Source organism: Microplitis mediator, chromosome 9 (genome assembly GCF_029852145.1).
Source record: "Microplitis mediator isolate UGA2020A chromosome 9, iyMicMedi2.1, whole genome shotgun sequence".
Taxonomy (NCBI): domain Eukaryota; kingdom Metazoa; phylum Arthropoda; class Insecta; order Hymenoptera; family Braconidae; genus Microplitis; species Microplitis mediator.
Window position 1 is genome coordinate 14,517,898 of NC_079977.1, and position 26,002 is coordinate 14,543,899.

Below are 26,002 nucleotides of genomic sequence, written 5' to 3' on the forward strand. Positions count from 1 at the left end.
AGGAGAATCTTCTTAACGTCAAAGAAGGTTCTCTCAATAGGTTGCGGGCTCTGGTGACTGCTAAAAAGTCACTAGAGAAAAAGCTGAAGCGGCTTACCGATAACTCTTTGTTTCGGTTAAGTCCTTCACGCTTTCTGACACCTAAGACATCTGTTTCTGGCGATCCCCCATCTATAGAGCGAGTAGAAGCTTTCTGGTCCGAGTTGTATGGTGATCAACCAGACGTGAATCGTGACACTCCAGCTCTCAACGACTTCGAGGCATTTTGTCGCCGCCACCGAAACGACAATGCTGATGAAGAGAGCCCTGAAGTCAGCGTGGAAGAAGTTCGTTTGGCTCTGAATAATGGTAAGAACTGGGCTGCTCCGGGTCCGGATGGCATTAACTTGTTTTGGTGGAAGAAACTTACTTCTACCCACAGCCATCTGGCCCGGATATTTACAGCGTTTATCAGAGGCAACGAACCTATTCCGTGCTGGCTTGTAGAAGGGCGAACCGTGCTCATCCCTAAGAAAGGTGACTAGTCCGACCCAAAGAACTACAGGCCTATCACCTGTTTGAATGCGGTTTATAAGATTTTCACCAAAATCTTGAACAATCGCATTTTACAGGAGATAGATCCTGTATGGCAGCAGATATACGAACAGCGTGGCAGTAAAAGAGGCCTGTCAGGTTGTAAAGAGAATCTGTTAGTAGATCGTTGCGTCATTCAAGACGCGGTCTACTATCAGCGCAACCTGTCAATGGCCTGGATTGACTACCGTAAGGCATTTGATTCAACATCTCACGAGCTCATTCTCTTTTTGCTCAAATGCCTTGGGGTCAATCTAGATACAGTGGGATGCATACAGCGTACGATGCAACTTTGGCGAACACGGTTCCACATATCATGTGGATTCGACAAACGTGTGACCGAAGTTGTACAGTACAAGCGAGGTGTCTTCCAGGGAGATTCCCTAAGCCCTCTGCTGTTTTGCATCTCACTGCTGCCGATATCTGTTGCGCTACGCCGTACCCGTGGATACTCAGTGGGCCCACCAACTGATCGGAAATATTCGATCACCCACTTACTCTACATGGATGATCTGAAGGTATATGCTCCTGATGAGGAACACCTTCAGACAGCCTTAAACATCGTAGGGGAGTATACATGGGATGTCGGCATGGCTTTTGGGTTGGACAAGTGCGCGGTCGTTAATCTGGTGAAGGGTAAGTGCTCTGATTTGCGCGATGATATCGAGTTAGTAGATGGGAGCGTCATTGACCATCTTGACGCCGGAGAGTCGTACAAATATCTAGGGATTGACGGGAGTCCTATGCAGGACGTCTCGAAAATCAAAACGACTCTCTGTAGCGAGTATGGGTGGAGACTCCGGAAAATCTGGTCATCAGAACTTTCCGGAAAAAACAAAGTCTCTGCAGCAAACATGCTTGCTGTCCCAGTACTACTCTACTCTTTTGGTGTCCTTAAATGGACCCGAAAAGAGCTTAGAGATCTCGATATCAAGACACGCAAAGTCATGAACATCAATCGGAGCATGCACCCTAAGTCCTCAGTCACCAGATTATACCTTTCCCGGCACATCGGAGGGAGAGGTCTACAGAGCTTGGAGTGTCTACATGATCGTTCGGATTTGGGTCAAACATACGAAGTTGTCAATTTTACAGCAGATGAGAACGACTTCCTCATGCAGATTGTTCATAGTCATGAGAATCTGCAGAAGGGAGCGTTCTTATATAAGGCAGGAAGGTACGCGTTAAAATCCCTCGGCCTCGGAAGAGTAAACCCTCTTATTGAACTCCCTAAGGAGGAATTTAAGAGTGTCGTCAGGAATGCTGAGCAGCAAAAACTGCTCAGCACACACATGGACAAGTCCATGCACAGCGTGTTCTTTAAACACGTGCGTGATCATGGCTTGTCCACTCAGCTGACGTTTTCCTTCCTTAAGTCAGCTGGCCTGATGTCCGAGACCGAAGGATATATTTTTGCCTGCCAAGATGGTGTGATTAATATCCTCGAATACCGTGCAAAAGTACTCCAGATGCAGCTACGCGACACATCGTGTAGGGTGTGTAAGCAACATCCTGAGACGCTTATGCATCTCTTGTCAGCATGTCCTGTGCTGGCAAGAAGTGCATACATTCAGCGTCATAATGGTGCTCTGCGAGTACTTTATTACCACCTTCGACATACGCACGGTATTGACAAAACACCAGTGCTGCCTTATCTGCCAGGAGATATTCCGCAAGTTGTTGAGAATGACCGTTGCCGTATTGACTGGAATGTGCCATTCGCAACAACTCGGAAAATAGATCACAACAAACCTGATATTGTGCTCTTCGATAAAACCACTCAAGACATTTATGTCATCGAGTTCTCAGCACCTGCTGAGTATAACATCACGGTTAAAGAAGAGCACAAACACGAGATATATCAGGATCTCTTGTTTGAAATTGGCAAACTTCACCCAGGCTACCGTGTCAAGCTTGTCGTCCTCATTGTTGGCGTCCTAGGAGGGATGAAACAGGCGTTTGCGCTGCATTAGCTAGAATACCAACTTGTTCCGCGCAAGTTGAGTTTCTGGCATCGCGGATGCAAAAGGCTGTTATTCTCGGGTCCCTCCGTCTCCTAAGACAGAGAAACTTGGCCTGCTGCGCACACTGATCATCTTGTTGATGATGCATCGCAGCAATAACGATTTGGCGCTCAGCTGAGGCCCTCGGTAGAGTTAGACTACCGGGGATAACCCCCTGAGCATTCAACAACAGAAGAAATAATAATAATAACAATAATAATACAAATAATAACAATAGTAATAATGATGATGATGACTTTGATATGAACGAATTTATTTCTGTTAAATTAGAGGATAAACTAATTGGATATGGTGTAGGTGATGGTAATTTTAACAACTAAAAATTATACACTTTTTTATGGAAAATAAATTAGATATTTATTTACACTATTTACAGACAATTATTGTGAGAGATAATTATTAAGAGCGAATTCAACTTAATTAATACGCGAGAGCGAATGCAACGTAAAGCGCACGTATAAGAGCAACACGTGGTTGATAGCGGTTAAATTCACGGAATTACTTTACTTTTAATTACGCGTGAATGAGCGATTTATCTATTCCCAATAAATAGCAGCCTTAATTCACTGACTAAATATTGAGAGTAGTTAGCTGAGCGATTTACTGTTTTAATTAGCACAAAAAGAAATACTTGAATTAATGAGCGGTTTTAAGCACGAGATGAACTGTAGAAGAGCACGTTGTGAATTAATGAGAAAACGTCGTAAAGTGAAAGCCCACAACGGTTTCCTTGTGACGTCAGAGCGGTCGACCAATGAGAAAATTAGAAAGCGACGCTAACGAGATTTCAGCCAATAGGAAAAATCCACGTAGCTCGATGAGATCTTGAGCCAATGAGTGCGTTTTATGTCGCAACTCTTTTATTCATTGTTGGAACTAATTGATTTGAATGATGGATTTTCCTCATTGGCCAAGATCTCGCGCGTAGGTTCAAATAGCGAAAGTGCTGCCGACCTATTGGTGAGGCTCGGCGTTCTCAGGTGGTAGCGAGTTTGCTCTTGACTGAACAATTTCATTTAATCCAAGTTCTTTATCTGTTGAAAATTCAAACGAAGTAGTTCAACAAAGTGGCTGTTGTTGTTCTACAAGACAAAATAAAGATAAATATAAGTGAAAATATGACGATAGCTTAGCGTTGATCAGAAGCTAAGGACTTTATTATGAAGAAAAAAATCATCCAATACATAAAAAATTTTTTTGGAATAACATTGTGAATAATTTAATAAGCCAAAAATACAACGTTAATGAAAAATTATGTCAGACGAAGTGGAACAGTCTATATCAAAGTTACAAACAATGTAAAGACAAAACTGAGCGTTCTCCTGAGCTGCTAACTTTTTGATGAAATGGATGAAATTTTGGAAAGCAGGCCAACGTATTCATCAATACACTCTCTAAGTTCGATGCCCAAACAATTGAAAGAAAATAACAAGGAGAATAACCCTGATAATAATCAAAGTAATTTAAAAAAAAGAAAAAAAAAAGTTTACTGAAGATCAAAATGATGAAAGAAGAGAATATAAAAAACTCAAGCTAATTAGAAAAAGAAAAGTTACATGTACAAAAGGAAAAGTGCCAATTAATAAAAGAATATCTTAAATTAAAAAAAGATTCATCATAATTATCGTTATTAGTTGTCAACTTGTTAATGATAGTGCTGCCTGGAAAAAGTTTATCAAGTGCTAAATCACATTCATGTCAAACTTATTCCAGCACATATATGTTTGTTTTTAGGGTAAGATCATTTGAATAAAATATATGAAGGTTCCCTGGTTAAAAAAGTAAATTGAAAAGGATTAAAAAACCCCACATATTTAATACTACTTGAAACTCTTCAATACTCTTAATCCTCCGGAGAATTCAGATCGAACATAAAATGAATCCTTTTTAATTCTCATTCATCTAGCAGAAAATTTATTATCGTTTTAAGATTAAAAAGAATAAAGAAGAATTAAATATTTTTAATCCTAACTTATCCTTTTTAATTCTAAAATAATATCGCAATTTTTGATCGCGCGAAGGATTCGAAAGTATAAAAGAGGATTCGAAAAAGTTTAGTTCTAACTAATTCTTTTTAATTCTGAAAAATTATTTAATTTCTGTTCCCGTGGAGGATTCAAGAGAATAAAAGAGGATTGCAAAAAGTTAATTTATAACTAATTCTTTTTAATTCTAAAATAACTTTGAATTTCTGTTTTCGAGGAGGATTCAAGAGAATAAAAGAGGATTGCAAAAAGTTTAATTCTTACTAATTCTTTTTAATTCTAAAATAATATTTAATTTCTGTTCCCGTGGTGGATTCAAGAGAATGATAGAGGATTCAAAAAAGTTTAATTCTAACTAATTTTTGTTAATTCTAAAATAATATTCAATTTCTGTTTTCGCGGAGGATTCAATAGGATAAAAGAGAATTGGAAAAAGTTTAATTCGAACTAATTCTTTTCAATTCTAAAATAATCTTGAATTTCTGTTCTTGTGGAGGATTCAAGAGAATAAAAGAGGATTCGAGAAAAGTTTAATTCTAACAAATTCTTTTTAATTCTAAAATAATATTCAATTTCTGTTCTCACGGAGGATTCAAGAGGATAAAAGAGGATTCGGAAAAGTTTAATCCTAACTTATCTTTTTTAACTCTCAAATAATATTTAATTTCTGTTCCCGTGGTGGATTCAAGAGAATGATAGAGGATTGCAAAAAGTTTAATTCTAACTAATTCTTTTTAATTCTAAAATAATATTCAATTTCTGTTCTCGCGGAGGATTCAAGAGAATAAAAGAGAATTGGAAAAAGTTTAATTCGAACTAATTCTTTTTAATTTTAAAATAATATTCAATTTCTGTTCTCGCGGAGGATTCAAGAGAATAAAAAAGGAATTAAACAAGTTGAATCCTAACTTATCCTTTTCAATTCTAAAATAATATTCAAGTTCTGTTCTCGCGGAGGATTCAAGAGAATTAAAGATGATTCGAAAAAGTTAAATTCTAACGAATTCCTTTTAATTCTTAAATAACTTTGAATTTCTGTCCTCGCGGAGGATTCAATAGGATAAAAGAGAATTAGAAAAAGTTTAATTCTAACTAATTCTTTTTAATTCTAAAATACTATTCAATTTCTGTTTTCGCGGAGGATTCAAGAGAATAATAGAGGATTCGGAAAAGTTTAATCCTAACTTATCCGTTTTAATTCTAAAATAATATTCAAGTTCTGTTCTCGCGGAGGATTCAAGAGAATTAAAGATGATTCGAAAAAGTTTAATTCTAACTAATTCTTTTTAATTCTAAAATAACTTTGAATTTCTGTTTTCGAGGAGGATTCAAGAGAATAAAAGAGGATTGCAAAAAGTTTAATTCTAACTAATTCTTTTTAATTCTAAAATAATATTCAATTTCTGTTCTCGCGGAGGATTCAAGAGAATAAAAGAGGATTCGGAAAAGTTTAATCCTAACTTATCTTTTTTAATTCTCAAATAATATTTAATTTCTGTTCCCGTGGTGGATTCAAGAGAATGATAGAGGATTCAAAAAAGTTTCATTCTAACGAATTCTTTCCAATTCTAAAATAACTTCGAATTTCTGTTCTCGTGGAGAATTCAATAGGATAAAAGAGAATTGGAAAAAGTTCAATTCGAACTAATTCTCTTTAATTCTAAAATAACTTTGAATTTCTGTTCTCGCGGAGGATTCGAGAGAATACAAAAGGATTCGAAAAAGTTTAATCCTAACTTATCCTTTTTAATTCCAAAGTAATACTCAATTTCTGTTCTCGCGGAAGATTCAATAGGATAAAAGAGGATTGGAAAAAGTTTAATTCTAACTAATTCTTTTTAATCCCTAGCGAATTCCGTTACACCGAAAAAATATCTAAAACATACCTGGTATTTGAGTATCATTTTGGTATGTTTTCAGTAGAATTCTAAAAGTATACTCAAATTATACTTATCCATAAAAATAATTTAGGTATTTTTTTTAACAATTTATACCGAAGTTATATTGAGATAAAAAAATGAATTTCTTCGATATCGATATGTTAAATGTGCTTGAGTATATTAGTTGAATAATTTATTTATATGTTTTTTTAATAAATAATTCAAATCAAAAAAGAAAAAAAAGTGATAATTGACTGAGGTTCCGAACTTGTGACTTCTCACTTGAGAGTCTCGTGAAGTCCTCATAGCGCTGTCACAGGTCTTCATGAAATAAACAATTTTATTTTTATTTATGGTTTGATTTTTTTATGCATTATATTTATGTTAACTATCTATACTATTATTGTAATAGAATTAAATAAATAATAAATTGATGATCATTGTATGTCTATCAAACCCAAACAGAAACATTTCCTATAACAGTGAAATTTTTTCTTATTTTGGTAAAATAAAAAATAAAGTACATAAGTATTTACTACTCAAAAGCATTATGATACTAAACACTTTATTGAAATAGTATTTTCATAATTTTATATGTAGGCAATTAATTTATTTACTTCAAACTTCAAAGAAACATTTTTCTTTTTTACCAGGTAAAGACTTATATAGATAGATATTGTCCTCAACCTCCTGATTTCGGTAAAATTTGAGTATGAATCGTGCTTGAAATAGATATTTTTTCAGTATCATTTAAGTTTGAAAAATTCAAAAACATACCCAAAACATAAGACGATTTGAGTATCATCTGGGTATTCATTGGGTATAAATCGTAAAGCATACCGAAATATTTATCAATTTCCACTACACCGGAAATGAACCCAAAAGAAACTTAAATTTTCGGTATAAACAAATTCGCTAGGGATTCTAAAATAATATTCAATTTCTGTACTCGCGGAGGATTCAAGAGAATAAAAGAGGATTCGGAAAAATTTATTTCTAACTAATTCTTTTTAATTCTAAAATAATGTTGCAATTTCTGTTCTTCCCGAGAATCCGAGAGAATAAAACAGGATTCAAAAAAGTTTGATTCCATCTTATTTTTTTTAATTTCAAAGTCATGTTGCAATTCCTGTTTCCGCTGAGAATTCGAGAGAATTGCAACCATAACAAAAAAAATTATTTTTCTTTTAAACTTTGAAAAAACAAAATAACAATGATTAGTAATTATTTATATATTAAAATTTCATTCTGGGAAAGAAAAGAAATAATAATTTTATACGTGAAATTTAATTTTTTTTCATGGAAAAATTTTTGGAAAAAAAAAAGTAATTAAAAGAGAAAAAGGCAACGGGACAAAAATGTAAGAGTGATCGTGAGACGCTCGCCGACCGACAATCTGGCGGGAGAGAATCAGTGAGCAAAAGTTAGTTCCGCGCTTACCGCTAGAGCGTGCGGGCTTCTTGGATATGGACACTTATGGTAGAAGTGTTAAAAGCAAATGCAGCGGACGTTATCGTCAGTCATCACTCCACTGCTACCAAGTGAACTTCGCGTAGCAGAGTGGGAAGTACCTACTGGTAGTGGCGCAGTATAGCCTGTACCACGCCCTATATATATATATATATATATATATATATATATATATATATATATATATATATATATATATCTGGTATAGATAATATATTATATTTGGTATAACCAGTGGTCTTCCCCATGGACAATTCGGGATATCCATTCCAGTTCGGGCTCTCTATATTTTTCTTGGGAATAGTTCTTTATTCTATTCGATTTCTCTGAAAAGAATTGAAAAGTATCAAAAATTTCTAAATATCAATTCTTCTTGATTCTATTTAATTCTCTAAAGAGAATTTAAAAGTATTAAAAATTCCAAAATATGAATTGTTCTTAATTCTATTTTATTCTCTGAAGAGAATTAAAAAGTATTAAAATTTTCTAAATATGAATTATTCTTAATTTTATTCGATTCTCTAAAGAGATTTTAAAAGTATTGGAAATTTCAAAATATGAATTCTCCTCAATCCTATTTAATTCTCTGAAGAGAATTTATAAGTATTGAAAATTTCAAAATATGAATTCTCCTTAATTCTATTTAATTCTCTGAAGAGAATTTAAAAGTATGAAAAATTTCAAACTATGAATTCTCCTTAATTCTATTTAATTCTCTGAAGAGAATTTAAAAGTATTAAAAATTTCAAAATATGAAATCTCCTAAATTCTATTCAATTCTCTGAAGAGAATTTAGAAGTATTGAAAACTTCAAAATATGAATTCTCCTTAATTCTATTTAATTCTCTGAAGAGAATTTAAAAGTATGAAAAATTTCAAAGTATGAATTCTCCTTAATTCTATTTAATTCTCTAAAGAGAATTAAAAAGGATTCAATTCATTTTTAATCCTCTTTAATTCTCTTTTTTAACCAGGGTTAGATGTCTTGGATATTTTTTTTAGAACTAACTTACTTATTAATTGCAGGTTGATTCACCATATGTAACCAGAGTTCATCAGTTTGTACTCTTAGTCAAGTTATAATGAGTATACTTGTGTTAATTGTATATACATTCATTCGTGCAGCCAGAGCCCAATTAAATATTGTGCAAAATTATATATAAAAAATTGACTTACCATAATTTTAATAAATTTGAATTAAATATTTATTTAATAAGCTTTTTTTTGCAATTGTATTTTATGAATAACATTAAATTATTATAATAAATTTAAAAAATTTTAAACTTATTTATTTTTGCTATAAATATAGTAAATTTTCTACGTAAATCACATTAGCTATTTTACTATCAGCATATACTCGATAAACTGATGATAACTATCTAACGTAATTAATTTTAAATGATAGGGTAAGAGCACCAGTACCCAGCCCCTAACCAGTAGCCAGCCAGTTATATACGTTAACATTGGCTCAAAATATGTATAGATATAATTTAACATGAGGTGGCTGGCTACCGGTTTGGAGCTGGGTACTGGTGCTCTTACCCTATAATTTAAAAAAATAATTGTAGCATTTAACACAAAATTTCTAATTTTTGTTTCTTCTACCACGTTATTTTTCGATGTTCTCACAAGTTGAAGAATAAAATCCAAAAACAAAGCGGAATAGCTAATCAGACATCAGTCTGTCCTGGATTAACATCCTTTGAGACCGCTGAAATCAATATTAATTTACTGCAATATACATCCAATTTCTTGATTTGTACGTCTTCTGGTGGGAATATTTTTGAATTTTCTCTCAAAAACTTAGTTCTAAAGTTATAAAAACTTTTTCAGAGTTTTTCAGAGAAAAGTCAGAAAAATTTCCACCAGGGTCATAATCTTCCAAAAGTTTCAAAAAACGTTGGAAGCACTTTCTAATTTTTGGAAGCACTTTTTAAATTTATTTCAAGTATTTATTTATCAACGATTTCTATGGCAATATCTATTTCATTTTTTTTCTTTTAACATTGCAAACAAAAAAAGACATCTATGCACTTTGTTCAGACGAGTAGTCTGCCGGTAGATTGGTTTATATTGAAGAGAAATTCTTACGTAAGAGTGATGTGGTGGCCTTGAGAAAGACCGTTGATTTGAATATTACGTTAGTTGCAGAGAAGTCCTGAGAAAAACTTGTATAATAAGTTTTCTTACTTGACCCGGAGGTCGAGTTGGCTAGCGCTGAGAAGTGCTAGTCAACTTAGCTGGAGAACTCGTCAACGAGAAGTATCTTACGAAACCCGGAGGTTTGGTTGGCTAGCGCTGAAAAGTGCTAGTCAACTGGTGGAGAGTTCTAAAAAGAACTGATTTGGTTTGAGATTAGAGCTGGAGACTAACCAAGCTTGCGCACTTGATTAGTTAGTAAGTTTAGATCGCAATAGCCTTGCACGCTATCAGTTGAGATATTCTTGCCAGTCAGACTGCTCAAGAATTAATGCGCTGCCGCTCTGATTGTCCCGTCTTTTATACCCGAGAGCCGGGTTCGAGAAAGTTCTCCGAGGAGTGGGAGACGTCGGTATCTGCGCTCCAATGAGAAGTCTCGGATTCGAGGAGAAAGGGAACTCTTAAGAGTTGACCAATGAGACGTCGGTTGTTGAGGTGGGAGAAGGCGCGGGCCATGGAGAAGCATCCGCGGACGTCCGATCCGAGTCGTAGAGTTGATGAGTTACTTCCGAAAACACTTAGTAATGGCAATGTAGAACAACTTTCCATCTGGCTATCAATTTGTTTGACAATTTTGACAGATACTGAAATTTTGGAATCATAAATTTATACCAATGGACGTCATTTTTTCATGATGAGATGATTCTGATAAATAAATCGAATAATTAATTTCTTCTGTTTAAAAATGTGCCATAATTATTGAATTATCAATTTTTCCATTCAAATACAATAAAGATAATTACGATTTTTTTGTCAATATTAAATTTTATAATCGATTATAAAAAGTAAAACTGAATGATATAACGATGGAAAATTTTAACGTTGATAATCTAGTGGAGAATGATATAGATGAAATAATCGAAGTAAGAATATTCATAAATAGTTGATTTTAATTAAGTAATTTTAGATGTTGATAATTTTTTATTTCGCAATAATCCTTTAGGACTGGATTATTAATGACACTCCATCAGATGAAAGTGAATCGAGTGATACAGAATCTTCTGATGAAGACGTACAGAACCTTCCTCATAAAAGAACCTGTGTGAAAAACTTTGTAGAAAATACTGTTAATCTTTATACCGATTTTGAATTTAAGAGCCAATTTAGACTGTCTCGACAAACGACTTACAATTTAATTGGTAACTTAATTAAGATATCTTATTTTATGTAATATTAACATGATAGTTAAAAATTTATTAAAATAATCATACATTTTGAATCAATGTGGTTAAAAAACTTTTCTCAGAACGGTTCCAGCAAAGTATTTTCCTTGTCAATAAGGGACTTCGAGAAAATACAGTTACTCATGAACGAGCTTTCTTGATGGTATTGTGGTACTTGGCCAATACTGAAACGTTTCGACAAATTGGCGATCGATTCGATCTAAGTCGCAGTTCTACATATAAAGCCATAAATGATAGTTTGAACTTTATCAATTCATTATGTGATGAGTTCATAATATGGCCAGCGAATGAAAATGATAAAGCTGCCATTAGCCATAGTATTTCTCGTAGAAGAAATATCAATGACGTTATCGGTGCCATCGATGGCTGCCATGCAGTGTTGCCAATTCTACGGATTTTTCCGTAGATCTACGGAATTTTTCCATCGTTTACAGAACTACGGAATTTTGGTTGAAATCTACGGAATTTTATTTCCATGTATTGCTGAAACCGGTCCTCTAAAAAAAAAAATTAAAAAAATTACGTTACATTCAAAAATACTCATCGATTTGAGAAATTGAACCAACTTATAAAGGATGGCTAATAAAAAGCAGCAAAGGTAATGAATTTTTTCACTGTAAAATATGCAAATGTGATTGAACGTGTGGGAGTGGTAAAAAAGATATAGATAAGCATGCAAGATCTATTAAATATGTATCACTGTCCAAAGGTTAGTGTCTGTTGTTTACTTCTTTTCTGGTTTCTTTATAACAGTTTATCTTATATTTGTCCAGCTCTTGTATTTATATGATACTGAAGTTAGCCGACGTCTAATAATTTTTGGATTCTTTAAAAGACAATAAATTATAAAAAAAAAAATATTAAAAAAAATTGCACTTATAGTCTTGTTAATTTTCCACATGTGTATTTTTTCAGTTTCTTTTTTTCTTCCAATTTAATTGTTCAAAATAAAATCCTAAAATTTTCAATAGTCTGCTAACTTCAGGATCATGTATTTAAATATAAATCTTTAAAATAAATTGAAAATACCAATAGTTAGTGTTGAAGATTATTTAATCGACACATACATATGTACTAAATATTAAATAAATAAAATGTATATTGAGCAAATAATATTAAACATAAGCTATTGGAGTTTTTACTTAATTTAGAGGGACAGTTTTTTAAGCTGGGATAAAATTTTATCTTGGATTAAAAAACTGGCCCTGAAAAATTTTTCATTATTGTTTATGTTTTAATTTTTTTTTAATTTCGTTTGATGTAGTATTATTATTATTATTATTATTATTATTATTATTATTATTATTATTATTATTATTATTATTGCCACGATGCGAGTGTTTTTTTCACGCTTCGTCTGAATAATAAATTAAGATTGTTTAGTTAGAGCTTGATGGAGTGTTTTGTGTCAAGATGTGATGTGAAATTTTTTCTTGATATTGATATATAAAGTGTTACAGTTGCCTGAATAATTAATTTAATTTCAAAATAATAATTAAATGTGTTTTTTAATTGTTGGTTAGTTTTGTCAAAACATTTCCTGTACTTACTAGTGAAAAATTAGTGTAAACTTTTGGAGCGAGAGGCGCTTCAGGCGCTCTCTTCAGTGATTTATTTTTACAATTGATTTTTAAATTAAGTGAAACAAAATGGATACAGAGGGAGCCAAAGTAGTGACACCAACGAGATACACATGTGCTCACTGTAAACAAACAAATCTAAGAGCAGCCCACCAGTGCAGTGGTTGTCACCAGTTATTTCATAAAGCTTGCTTACTAAAAAATCACAAGTACGTCGTGGAGTGTGTTGGGCATGAAATATCTGATAACATTAGTGTGGCTTCGTTGGTTTCATCGGCAACCAGGAAGAAGAGAAAAAGATATGATGAAGAAAGTGATGTTGCAGATATTGCAGAAAAAGTGGACATTTTAGTGGATAAAATCGAGGAAATTGGCATAACTGTGGATGAGTTTAAATACGATCTAAAAAAAATAGCAACGGAGATCCTATTGGATTTCAAAGATGATTTAATGAAAGCGGTACGTGAGACTGTGAAGGAAGAATTAAAACATTTAAATGAAATTCATGATGGTAAAACTGAACAAGTTATGGCGTCAAAAAAACAGCCTACCTATGCTGAACTGATGAAAGGTTAAAAAACGGAGACTGTTGTGGTTGAATAAAAAAAAAAACAGGATAGTACAGAAACATTCACTGAGCTTAAAAAAAACGTTCAGATAGGTATATTAGGTGTAGGTGTTGAGAAGCTGAAAAAAACGCAATCAGGAAAGGTAGTCATTGGATGCGTTGGGAAAGAAGATCGAATAAAATTGGCAAGTGAATTAAAAAAGAATATGGGGGAACATTACATTATTCGAGAAACAAACAAGAAACAACCAAAAGTTAAAATTATCGATGTTGACATTGAAACTATGGAAAAATGCGAGGAAAATGAAATTATTGAGATGATTAAAAAACAAAATGGAGTAATTGCAACTAATGAAACGAAAATGATAATTAAGAAAAAATTAATGGGTAAAAACAATAATGGAATGATAATCATGGAAGTAGATCCAGTGACGCACAAATTTTTAATAGATAAAATTAAAATCAAGCTGGACTGGAATTTATGCCGTGTGTTCGATTGTGTAAGTGTTCTGAGATGCTTTAAGGGGTCTACCCTCTTTAGAATTTTGAAAAAATCGAATTTTTTTTTTTTGTATTTTTTGAAAGTATACATATTTAAAAGTATCATACTGAAAATTTATAAAGATCCGAGCAGTCTAACTGTACTTTTGGACGACGTTTTCGGAGCGGTACGGCCTACCTGCCTTTGTATTCATTAGCAGCTGCAACCTTTTTCAGGTATACTGACAAATGTATAATATTATAATATACTATTGGATGAAAATGTGCACTATGAAGAAGATGAAGGCATAATGTATGGTGCAGGCATCGCTGATTAAACGTAAGTAAGATTTTTTCACGATTTTTCGTTACAGAAAACTTTAAACGCGTTTTTCTCAGAATGACGTTTTTGGACGGCTTGTTGATAAAATCTCCGAAACTATTCAACCGAACCTTACCAAAATTTAACCACATGTTCTTGATGACTATAGCTATGGCGCATATCATACGATTTTTGAAATTTTGAGTTTAACTATTTATTTTTGGCAAAGAACGACTGAAAAAACGTGATTTTTCGTACTTTTTCGAAAAATGGCTGCCATTTTGTCATTTTTGAAAAAAAAAAAATCGTATGATATGCGCTATAGCCATTTACCTACTGAATCTAAAACTATTTTTTTTTTTTTTTCAGATCATCCATTCCAGATATTTCATCAACAGCGCACACTCATCTTTTTTTTTTGGACCAGTCTTCTCCCTCATTTTTATGTATAAAAACTGATTAAAATAAATATAAAAAAAATTTTCTTGTGTAATCAAATAGTGTATTTTTTAGGCCTAACACTTTTTATGTCCATATTTATGGAGTATACCGGTCAAAAAAATTCGTGAAAATAGCCTTATCTTTGCCCGTCTAAAGAGGGTAGACCCCTTAAATGCTGGGGTTTTCATCATTATGCTAAAGTCTGTAAAAGTGAAGTAAAATGTCGCAGATGTTCAGAAAATCATATGGAAAAAGACTGCCAAAAGGATATAAAAAAATGTGTAAATTGTGTTAAAATGACAAAAGATTTTAAGTTAGAAGGATTAAAAACTGATCACTGTGCGAATGACATTGAGTGTGAGTGTTATAAAAGAGCAGTAAACAGAGCACAAAAAAATATAAATTATAATTACTGACAATCAATTCAGAAAAAATATAAAATCAAAAATAGTAAAAGATCATGCGTGATAGTTGTACTAAACATAAATGGTTTAATCAGACACAAAAATGTGTTTGAAAAGTGGTTATTCACTGAGAAACCAGATGTGATATGTCTCACAGAAACACATATTCGATCGGATGTCATGGACCATGAGATTAGTTTTAGTAATTACAGTCACGTACGTACGAATACTGTGAATAATCGTACAGGCGGTGTAATAACCTACATTGATAATAAGCTTAAATTTAAAGTGCTCTTAAATAGTGATAATATTAGTGACAAAACATGGGTCAATGTAGTACAGATTGGCGGGAATGATGGCTTTGTCATTGCAAACATATGGGGCATTCCACGCCAAATCGGACGGTTTCAAAAATTTTCATGTTTGATTTCCGTCATTTTTTTATATCTTTTAGTACCCATCGAAAAACCCCTTCCCCGAAATTGTGGGATTTTTTTGATCACCTGGTCCAAAGATATCGAATTTTCAAAAAAACAGCTTTTTTTGTAGTTTTTTGCCTGTAACTTTCTCAAAACTCATCCAAATGAAAATTACCCTTCAATATAAAAGTTTTATTTTTTCACGTTTTTTCCGAAAAAAAATACAAAAATTTTTTTCAAAAAGTTTTTCCATGTGATTTTTGAGTTTTAAAATTTTAAAGTCGATTTCTAAAAAACATGTATCCTTCGATTTTTTTGAAAATTTTTGACAGCAAACTACTACCTATTCCACAACTTTTCATGTGGTTCTGGTCGTGGGACTACCATGATTACTATTTTTTTTCGATTTTTGAAAATTGAAAAAAAAATTTTTTTTTAAGAATTATCATTTTTGTGATTATATATCTTTTATTAGATTATTTTTCCTTTTTTTTACAACTATACGATACTAAAGGATTTTCTAAACAATGAATCAATTATTTTATCTGTTTACATACAATCAAAACAGTAACATTTATTTATTTACGCAAATTTTTGAATAATTTACAAGTACGATCTAGGTTTGAATTGGAATACTCTTTAGCTTTTATGCTGCCATTAGTTACCGGAATAATACAGTGAAATTTCTGAGTCCCTGTGATTGATTTTGCTGTTATGTATCGCAGTTCCAATTTTTCTCTAGCGTTAACATAGTCACTTTCAGGTGAAAATTTTACAGCAATGCTAGGTAAAGAATTTGGCTCAACTGCCCACTCATAAAATTCTTCAGGTGTTGTTATCTGATTATCGATAGGTCGTTGAAGACTAGCTTTCGCGGCCTTTCTTTTGACAACTCCACCAATACCATCGCAAGGTCCTTTACCATGTGCTGTGGCAAAAAAATGCCATTCGGCATCTAAATTAAAATCTTCTTTGTGATAGTAAATATTTACAAAATTTTTGAAGTTTTTAAACTGCTGTGGAGCACCATCAGAAAAATAAAAAACTTTTGCTGCAGTAGAATTTAGATCCTTTATAAAATCAGTAATAATTTTGAGATAAACATATACAGCAACTGTGTCATGATGATTATTATCAGAAATAATAATTAAGCTGCGATGAGTTATTTCATTATTTTGCTTGAAATAAATCACTACGGGAAAAATTGTGACTTGATTATTATTCCAGTGGAATCCCGGAACCGCATCTTGAATCACAAAAGCATAGTTTTCAGCAAAATCACAAATTACTAAAGACTCATTGTCTTTTAATGATTCCTTTTTGCTTTTCAAAAAACTAGATTGCTGTTTAGCAATGAAGTCATGTGGCAAAAGATTGACAATATGTTCAGAAAATATCTCGATGAAATCCGAAGAGCTCTTGATGAATGTTTCAAGACTGCAACGTGGATTTGATATCCAATATTTATAAGTGATATCATCTATTTCATTTTCATCAAAAACAGTTTCTAATAATTCTTCTAGAAGTTTGATGCCTGGGCAATTTGGACATTTTTGAAAATAACAGTCGGATGATGGGTTGGGACATACTATGAGCTTAAAACAATCCTGATATTGCACTAAAGGAATCGGAAGATGGCGAGTGAGCGACGCTAAATTAGAACCTGTCAGAATTAAAAATTGTTAGTTTTCACTATCGAAATTTAATTTTCAAAGTATTTACCTAACATCATAAGTTTTATGTTTTGATGAACAGCACACACACAGACAGTGTGAGTGCCACCAGATCCTGCCAATACACACTGCGGAGGTCTTAACGATGCAAAGGTTGAAAATCCTATTTTATTTTCCGGATTTTGCTCTTTGAAAGTTTCGTACAGTTCTTTGAGATTACATAAAATTAGTTTCTTTTGTACGTGTTCTCTTTTCCCTTCATTGTTTCGTATTGACAAAAAATCTTTTTTACCTGGCAAATTAACACTTATATCATCACTTACATAAAAGTCAATGACCTTGCATTTCATTGCGTTGGATAGTGATCGTCCTAAAAATTCATGATTTATGAAATAGATTTCACAACGCAAATAAAAAAATAAAAATAGTCATACTTTTGGTTAGTGAAAGCCGTTAACAACTTGAAACCTTACCCTTTTTTTTTCCGGCTCTGATAAAATTCCTTCATTTTCCTTAAGTGATTTTGATAAGACAGCCATGTGCTTAGTAGCACCCATAACATCGCAAATCTTATTAATACTCCAATCACCAGGTAACAACGTCAAAATTTGAACCTTTTGCGCTCGAAGAGTGTTTTCGTCGTTGAATTTAACCTTAAGATTTTCTACAATGTCTTGATAATAAGAAGAATTTGCGTAATGATCAGTTTTACTATCTAATCCTAGTAATCTTGCAAATGTAGAGCAAATTTCTGTATATTTTTCTTTTAAATATGATGGCTGATGTATTTCATACTTGTCAATAGGAGATATATTTAATAACAGTAGAGCATCATTTATTACAGGCAATTGTGTGCCAAGACTTAACTGCGATACTGTTCGTACAAGTTCTTCACCAGACAAAGACTTCGATCCTTCGAATAGAAAATTGTTAGTGATAGTTATTGCAATTATGATAGATAACAAGATATAATAAGACAACAATACTGTAGAATAAAAATACCTGAAGTAAAAGAAGTACTAGATAATGTTGGATTAGTTGATTGGCTGTTCTCAATTCTAATTTCATTTATATTGTTATCTTCAACATTCTCGTCTACAACCATATCAGAATTTTGAGTAACAAAATCGTTTTCTCCAGTATCACTAGCATTATCACTTGCACCACTATCATTATTAAAATTAGATGACGTAGATGCTACAGACTTCATGGAAAGTAATTTTTTCCTGCACATTCCACATAGATAATCAAAACTATTCAAATTCCATGAGTCTTGTAAGGTTTTAGAAGCTGGTCTTAATTCCTTACTTTTCGAGTGTTTATCAATGTTTAATGGATTACAACATCTATTGAATGGATATGTTCTTTCCATACTAAATAATTATTATTAATCAACAAATCGACAGACAAAAAAGTCGAAGTGAATTAAAAATGATATATAATACAAAACAAATAGGACTAAAAGAGAAATAGTTGAGGTTAGAGTAGACGAATGAATAATCGATAAAGCAATCAGTATTGTCGAATATAATAATAGCAAGCAGCGCCATCCTACGAAAAAATTATAAAGCTACTAAAAAAATGATAAAAGTAATTTATTGACAGTATTATTAAAATTTAAATTTTCGAAATAACCAGATAAAATAATTGATTCATTGTTTAGAAAATCCTTTAGTATCGTATAGTTGTAAAAAAAAGTAAAAAATAATTTGATAAAAGATATATAATCACAAAAATGATAATTCTTAAAAAAAAAATTTTTTTTCAATTTTCAAAAATCGAAAAAAAATAGTAATCATGGTAGTCCCACGACCAGAACCACATGAAAAGTTGTGGAATAGGTAGTAGTTTGCCGTCAAAAATTTTCAAAAAAATCGAAGGATACATGTTTTTCAGAAATCGACTTTAAAATTTTAAAACTCAAAAATCACATGGAAAAACTTTTTGAAAAAAATTTTTGTATTTTTTTTCGGAAAAAACGTGAAGAAATAAAACTTTTATATTGAGGGGTAATTTTCATTTGGATGAGTTTTGAGAAAGTTACAGGCAAAAAACTACAAAAAAAGCTGTTTTTTTGAAAATTCGATATCTTTGGACCAGGTGATCAAAAAAATCCCACAATTTCGGGGAAGGGGTTTTTCGATGGGTACTAAAAGATATAAAAAAATGACGGAAATCAAAAATGAAAATTTTTGAAACCGTCCGATTTGGCGTGGAATGCCCCATATATAGATCACCTAACAGTCGTGTGAGTCAGTTCAAAGAAAATATAGTGATAATGTTGGAAAATTATGTTGATATGGGAAAACTGATAATAGTAGGGGATTTTAATCTAGATGTTAGCAGTGATAAAGACCGTTATGCTCATAAATTAGTAGAGGAATGTGCGTTGTTTGGACTAAATCAGTTGGTTAAAGTGCCAACGAGATCAACTTTAACATCGGATACTATAATTGATCTCGTGTTCTCAAATTTTTATCCGTCAATTGAAGTACTAACCACACCAAGAGTATCTGATCACAATATTATTGTTATAAATACTCATGTTATTGTTGAACAAGAAAATAGTTTGAAGTTGATTAAAAGGAGAAACTTTGATAAATGCGATAAAGAGCTTTTTTTTGCTAGTTTTACTGAAAAATATTATGTAGGAAATAATGATGAAATAGATTTAGTTATTGAAAAATTTAATATGAGCGTTACATATGCTCTTGATGTGGTGGCGCCAAAAGTAACGAAAATTCTTAAACCGAAAATAAAAGATAAAAAATGGATCACAAAGGATTTAATAGAAAAAATGAAGGAAAGAGATCGTTTATTTTTTCTATCGAAAAACTCTGGTATTAAGAAAGATATTGATGAATATAAAAGACTAAGAAATTATATTGTTGATGAACTAAGAAAACGTAAAAGACATTACAATGATGATAAAATAGATGCAAATAAAAGTAATGGTAAAATTCTTTGGAAACAGTTAAAAGATCTGATAGGAAATGAAAGGGCTCAAACTTCTATAGATGGTATTGAAATTGATGGTCGAATTGTAAATGATAATTTAGTGATCTCCAATGAATTCAACCATTACTTTGTTGATAGCATTGAAAAAATTCTTAATAGTATAGATTGTATTTCACTTCATTATGAGAATAATGATAATAGTGATAATCAGAAGTGGGATAAATTTGATAGTTTGGATGAAAATGATGTAGATAAGATTGTAAAGAGCTTGGATGATAAAAAAGGATACAATAATGATGTCAATTCAGTAATTATGAAATATTTATGGAATGTCGATAGGAATATTTTGTTAAATATATTGAATGGATCGCTAAAGTCTGGTGTTGTTCCAGGAAATTTAAAAGTTTCTGTTATAGTGCCGATACAAAAAATTAAAGATAGCATAAAAATATCAGATTTTAGACCAATTAATACCCTGCCGGTTATTGAACAGGTCTTAGAAAGCATTGTGAAATCTCAGCTAGACAAATTCATTGATAAAAATAAAATACTTAACGTGGAACAATCTGGTTTCAGAAAAGGGCATTCATGTGAAACAGCCATGCAGTGCTCTTTGATCGACTGGAGAAAAAATATTGATGATGGAATCTATGTAGGTGTCGTTTTTATCGATTTCGCAAGAGCATTTGAAACGATAAATAAAAGGAAACTAATAAGTATCTTGAGTAATTTAGGAGTAAGTGGCATAGTATTAGACTGGTTTAAATCATATTTAAATAATAGAAAACAAGTTGTAAAATTTAATAGTAGCATGTCGGATCAATTAACTGTTGAACATGGAGTACCGCAAGGCTCTAAGCTAAGTCCATTATTATTTATATTGTACATAAATGAAGTAATCAAGGTAATGAAAGAATTTGGTATCGTTTGCAGACTTTTCGCAGACGATATGAAACTATATTTTTCGGATAAAGATAAGAAAAAAATTGAATATAAATTAAATAGATGTTTGGACACACTGACTGTATGGCTTAAAGAGCATCAGCTAAAAATAAATGTTAAGAAAACTGTATTCATGATGTTACATAATAAGAGAAAAAAGTACAAAATCGGGAGTTGTAATATTAAAATAAATGGTGAAAGTATTGTAGAAGTAAAAGAGACTAAATATCTAGGCATTAAAATTGATAACAACTTGTTATTCAATAAGCACTTAATAGAAACAGGGACAAAAATTGCTAAAAAGCTCAATGTAATTTATCGATTAAATAAATCAGTTAGCTGTTGGACAAAAAATACTATTTACAAGGCAGTTGTAGGTCCGCACTTCAATTATTGTGCTAGTCTGATGATTAATTATAATAAGCAACAGTTAGCTGTACTGCAAAAAATACAAAATAGAGCAATGAGAATTATATTAGGCGTTAACAAATATACACGTATACATGAGATGTTAGAAGCTTCAGGCTGGATGAGTGTGTCTCAACTGCTTGTGTACAAATGCTGCATATTGATTCACAAAACTATTTTAGGACTCTCTCCACCTTATTTGATAAACAAATTAGCGTTGGTAGGTGATAATTATCAATATTATACACGGCAAAGAGACATGTTGAAAATTCAGCACATGAGAACACACTCTGCAGAAAGGAGTCTGGTATACCGTGGGTTCGATTGGTATAATGGTCTTCCCAATAGTATAAAAAACGAAAAAAGACTGAAAATATACAAAATAGATTTAAAAAATTAATAAAGATTTATTATTATTATTATTATTATTATTATTTCTTTTTTAAGTTAAATGCTCAGGGGGTTATCCCCGGTAGTCCGACTCTACCGAGGGCCTCACCTGAGCGCCAAATCGTTACTGCTGCGATGCTTCATCAACAAGATGATTAGCATGCGCAGCAGGCCAAGTTTCGTTGCCTTAGGAGACGGAGGGACCCGAGAATAACAGCCTTTTGCATCCTCGATGCCAGAAGCTCAACTTGCGCTGAACAAGTTGGTATTCTAGCCAATGCAGATACAAAAGACTGATTCATCCCTCCAAGGACGCCAACAATGAGGACGACAAGTTTGACACGGTAACCTGGGTGAAGTTTGCCAATTTCGAACAGGAGATCCTGATATATCTCGTGTTTGTGCTCTTCTTTAACCGTGATGTTATACTCAGCAGGTGCTGAGAACTCAATGACATAAATGTCACGAGTGGTTTTATCGAAGAGCACAATATCAGGTTTGTTGTGATCTATTTTCCGCGTTGTTGCGAATGCCACGTTCCAATAAATACGGCAACGGTCATTCTCAACAACTTGCGGAATATCTCCTGGCAGATAGGGCAGCACTGGTGTTTTATCGATACCGTGCGTATGTCTAAGGTGGTAGTAAAGTACTCGCAGAGCAGCATTATGACGCTGGATGTATGCACTTCTTGCCAGCACAGGACATGCTGACAAGAGATGCATGAGCGTCTCAGGATGTTGCTTACACACCCTACACGATGTGTCGGGTAGCTGCATCTGGAGTACTTTCGCACGGTATTCGAGGGTATTGATTACACCATCTTGGCAGGCAAAAATATATCCTTCGGCCTCGGACATCAGGCCAGCTGACTTAAGGAAGGAAAACGTCAGCTGGGTGGACAAGCCATGGTCACGCACGTGTTTGAAGAACACGCTGTGCATGGACTTGTCCATGTGTGTACTGAGCAGTTTTTGCTGCTCAGCATTCCTGACGACACTCTTAAATTCCTCCTTAGGGAGTTCAATAAGAGGGTTTACTCTTCCGAGACCGAGGGATTTTGCCGCGTACTTTGCTGCCTTATATAAGAACGCTCCCTTCTGCAGATTCTCATGACTATGAACAATCTGCATAAGGAAGTCGTCCTCATCTGCAGTGAAATTGACAACTTCGTATGTTAAACCCAAAACCAAACGATCGTGTAGACACTCCAAGCTCTGTAGACCTCTCCCTCCGATGTGCCGGGAAAGGTATAATCTGGTGACTGAGGATTTAGGGTGCATGCTCCGATTAATATTCATGACTTTGCGTGTCTTGATATCGAGATCTCTAAGCTCTTTTCGGGTCCATTTAAGGACACCGAAAGAGTAGAGTAGTACTGGGACAGCAAGCATGTTAGTTGCAGAGACTTTGTTTTTCCCGGAAAGTTCTGATGACCAGATTTTCCGGAGTCTCCGCCCATACTCGCTGCAGAGAGTCGTTTTGATTTTCGAGACATCCTGCATAGGACTCCCGTCAATCCCTAGATATTTGTACGACTCTCCGGCGTCAAGATGGTCAATGACGCTCCCATCTACTAACTCGATATCTTCGCGCAAATCAGAGCACTTACCCCTCACCAGATTAACGACCGCGCACTTGTCCAACCCAAAAGCCATGCCGTCATCCCGTGTATACTCCCCTACGATATTCAAGGCTGTCTGAAGGTGGTCTTCATCAGGAGCATATACCTTCAGATCATCCATGTAGAGTAAGTGGGTGATCGAATATTTCCGATCAGTTGGTGGGCCCACTGAGTATCCACGAGTACGGCGTAGCGCAAAAGATATCGGCAGCAGTGAGATGCAAAACAGCAGCGGGCTCAGGGAATCTCCCTGGAAGACACCTCGCTTGTACTGTACAACTTCGGTCACACGTTTGTCGTTGCCACATGAAATGTGGAACCGTGTTCGCCAAAGTTGCATCGTACGCTGTATGCATCCCACTGTATCGCGATTGACCCCAAGGCATTTGAGCAAAAAGAGAATGAGCTCGTGAGATGTTGAGTCGAATGCCTTACGGTAGTCAATCCAGGCCATTGACAGGTTGCGCTGATAGTAGACCGCGTCTTGAATGACACAACGATCTACTCACAGATTTTCTTTGCAGCCTGACAAGCCTCTTTTACTGCCACGTTGTTCGTATATCTGCTGCCATACAGGATCTATCTCCTGGAGAATGCGATTATTCAAGATTTTTGTGACAATCTTATAAACTGCATTCAAACAGGTGATAGGCCTGTAGTTCTTCGGGTCGGACAAGTCACCTTTCTTAGGGATGAGCACGGTTCGCCCTTCTACAAGCCAACACGGAATAGGTTCGTTGCCTCTGATAAACGCTGTAAAAATCCGGGCCAGATGGTTATGGGTAGAAGTAAGTTTCTTCCACCAAAATAAGTTGATGCCATCCGGACCCGGAGCAGCCCAGTTCTTACCATTATTCAGAGCCAAACGAACCTCTTCCACGCTGACTTCAGGGCTCTCTTCATCAGCATTGTCGTTTCGGTGGCGGCGACAAAATGCCTCGAAGTCGTTGAGAGCTGGAGTGTCACGATTCACGTCTGGTTGATCACCATACAACTCGGACCAGAAAGCTTCTACTCGCTCGATAGATGGGGGATCGCCAGAAACAGATGTCTTAGGTGTCAGAAAGCGTGAAGGACTCAACCGAAACAAAGAGTTATCGGTAAGCCGCTTCAGCTTTTTCTCTAGTGACTTTTTAGCAGTCACCAGAGCCCGCAACCTGTTAAGGGAACCTTCTTTGATGTTCAGAAGATTCTTCTTATTCAGTGTGTGATGTTGATATCGTAGTCCCGCCGCAATACGGCGGACTTTAGGCGTAAACGCTTTACGAGCATTTACGTACTCAATCACACACTGAATGCGGGAGACATGTTTCCGGAGATCATCAATCTTCAGTGCTGGAGGTAAGAGTGAGGAAGCAGCATCATAGACAGCTTGATTGGTGGTGAGTAGAGTAGAATCCTCCTGGATCCGAGTTGATAGCTCGTGGTTTTCCGTGTCAAGTAGATGTTTTGGGTAGTGTATCTTTTTAGAGATACATACTTGTCGTCTTTCAAAATCATTGTCGGCGTCTTCGGAAGAACGGCGTCTCTCCTGATGTATCTGTGCTGGAAAAGACAGACGGTGAGATACTCGTCTGTTAGATAACAGTGATCGTCGTGTTCGCCGGAGATGAGAAGCATAATCACGCAGATGTTGTTGTGAAAAATGGCTATGGTTAGGGTGCATATCGCTCCAGAGAGCATGCATCCTAGCCATGTAACCTCTCCGCTCCGGTTCACTGTTATTATAGCACATCAGAAAATCGACTCGTAATTCCTCCGTCCACCTAAATGCAGTCCGTTGTTCGCCAGGGTCGTCATCATTCGGAATCTCGGTGCTCCGCCCAGCTAGTGGGTAGCCCTCATCCGAGAAGGGCCGGTTGTGGGGAGCACTTCTGTGTTCAGGATTATCTTGAACTCAGTTTACTTTACATTGGGGAGTTAACCCAATGCAAAGGTTGTTGTGCGCTTTGTAGGCCAGCAGATGGAAGGCCGGCCTACTTTGCCCACGATGCGCCACGGGGTGAATAGAACCCCCGCTGGCCGCACAACATGCACCGTGGGCAAATTATTATTATATTATTATATATTATATATTATATATTATATATTATTATTATTATTATTATTATTATTATTATTATTATTATTATTATTATTATTATTATTATTATTATTATTATTATTATTATTAGATTAGTGATTGTTGACAGGCATAATTAAAAAAATAAATTTACTTATTATAATTTTTTCTGCATCTATAGGTGCTGTAAATCAACCACTAATCAGTTCTTTTTTACCAGTAGATTCCAAAAAATCAAACAAGGATATTATCATGTCTGGAGAGATAAAAATAGCATCATTTTTGGTAGAACATAATTTACCATTCAATGTATCAAGTCATTTGACGAAATTGATTCAAGCAGTTTGTCCGAATTCAAAAATATCTCCTGAGCTGAAATGTGGGCGAACAAAGGCACAAGCCATTGTTACCAATGT

At 34.1% G+C, this 26,002-nt stretch overlaps 3 protein-coding genes across 4 annotated transcripts; 2 read left to right on the forward strand and 1 right to left on the reverse strand.

The window, feature by feature from the left end:
- Nucleotides 1-10,937: 10,937 nt before the first annotated feature.
- On the forward strand, nucleotides 10,938-11,721 carry LOC130674180 (uncharacterized). Its single transcript, XM_057479450.1, has 3 exons — nucleotides 10,938-10,994; nucleotides 11,075-11,270; nucleotides 11,378-11,721. The coding sequence occupies exons 1-3, from the start codon at nucleotides 10,938-10,940 to the stop codon at nucleotides 11,719-11,721; spliced, it is 597 nt and encodes a 198-aa protein (XP_057335433.1).
- Nucleotides 11,722-16,069: 4,348 nt separating this feature from the next.
- On the reverse strand, nucleotides 16,070-18,600 carry LOC130674639 (uncharacterized). Of its 2 annotated transcripts, XM_057480029.1 has the most exons (3): nucleotides 18,205-18,600; nucleotides 17,252-18,115; nucleotides 16,070-17,192 (listed from the first exon to the last, which is right to left on the reverse strand). In XM_057480029.1, the coding sequence occupies exons 2-3, from the start codon at nucleotides 17,550-17,552 to the stop codon at nucleotides 16,108-16,110; spliced, it is 1,386 nt and encodes a 461-aa protein (XP_057336012.1). In that variant the 5' UTR covers nucleotides 17,553-18,115; nucleotides 18,205-18,600; the 3' UTR covers nucleotides 16,070-16,107. The 2 variants fall into 2 exon arrangements, with proteins under 2 accessions (XP_057336012.1, XP_057336013.1); XM_057480030.1 differs by having other exon boundaries at nucleotides 17,252-18,600.
- Nucleotides 18,601-19,480: 880 nt separating this feature from the next.
- On the forward strand, nucleotides 19,481-21,195 carry LOC130674181 (uncharacterized). The gene is made up of 3 exons (XM_057479451.1): nucleotides 19,481-19,769; nucleotides 19,878-20,812; nucleotides 21,166-21,195. Exons 1-3 carry the CDS (start codon nucleotides 19,481-19,483, stop codon nucleotides 21,193-21,195), a joined length of 1,254 nt encoding a protein of 417 aa, XP_057335434.1.
- Nucleotides 21,196-26,002: the final 4,807 nt, after the last annotated feature.

Excerpts from the sequence above, each read along its gene's own strand:
- LOC130674639 (XM_057480029.1), bottom strand. The coding sequence starts at position 17,552 with ATGAAATGCAAGGTCATTGACTTTTATGTAAGTGATGATATAAGTGTT. Across the intron at positions 17,193-17,251 it reads CATAAAACTTATGATGTTAG|GTTCTAATTTAGCGTCGCTC; the intron begins GTAAATACTTTG and ends TAATTCTGACAG.
- LOC130674181 (XM_057479451.1), top strand. The coding sequence starts at position 19,481 with ATGTTGGAAAATTATGTTGATATGGGAAAACTGATAATAGTAGGGGAT. Across the intron at positions 19,770-19,877 it reads TATTGTTGAACAAGAAAATA|TTATTGAAAAATTTAATATG; the intron begins GTTTGAAGTTGA and ends AAATAGATTTAG. Across the intron at positions 20,813-21,165 it reads ATATTGATGATGGAATCTAT|ATGTTTGGACACACTGACTG; the intron begins GTAGGTGTCGTT and ends TAAATTAAATAG.
- LOC130674180 (XM_057479450.1), top strand. The coding sequence starts at position 10,938 with ATGGAAAATTTTAACGTTGATAATCTAGTGGAGAATGATATAGATGAA. Across the intron at positions 10,995-11,074 it reads ATATAGATGAAATAATCGAA|GACTGGATTATTAATGACAC; the intron begins GTAAGAATATTC and ends ATAATCCTTTAG. Across the intron at positions 11,271-11,377 it reads AACGACTTACAATTTAATTG|AACGGTTCCAGCAAAGTATT; the intron begins GTAACTTAATTA and ends AACTTTTCTCAG.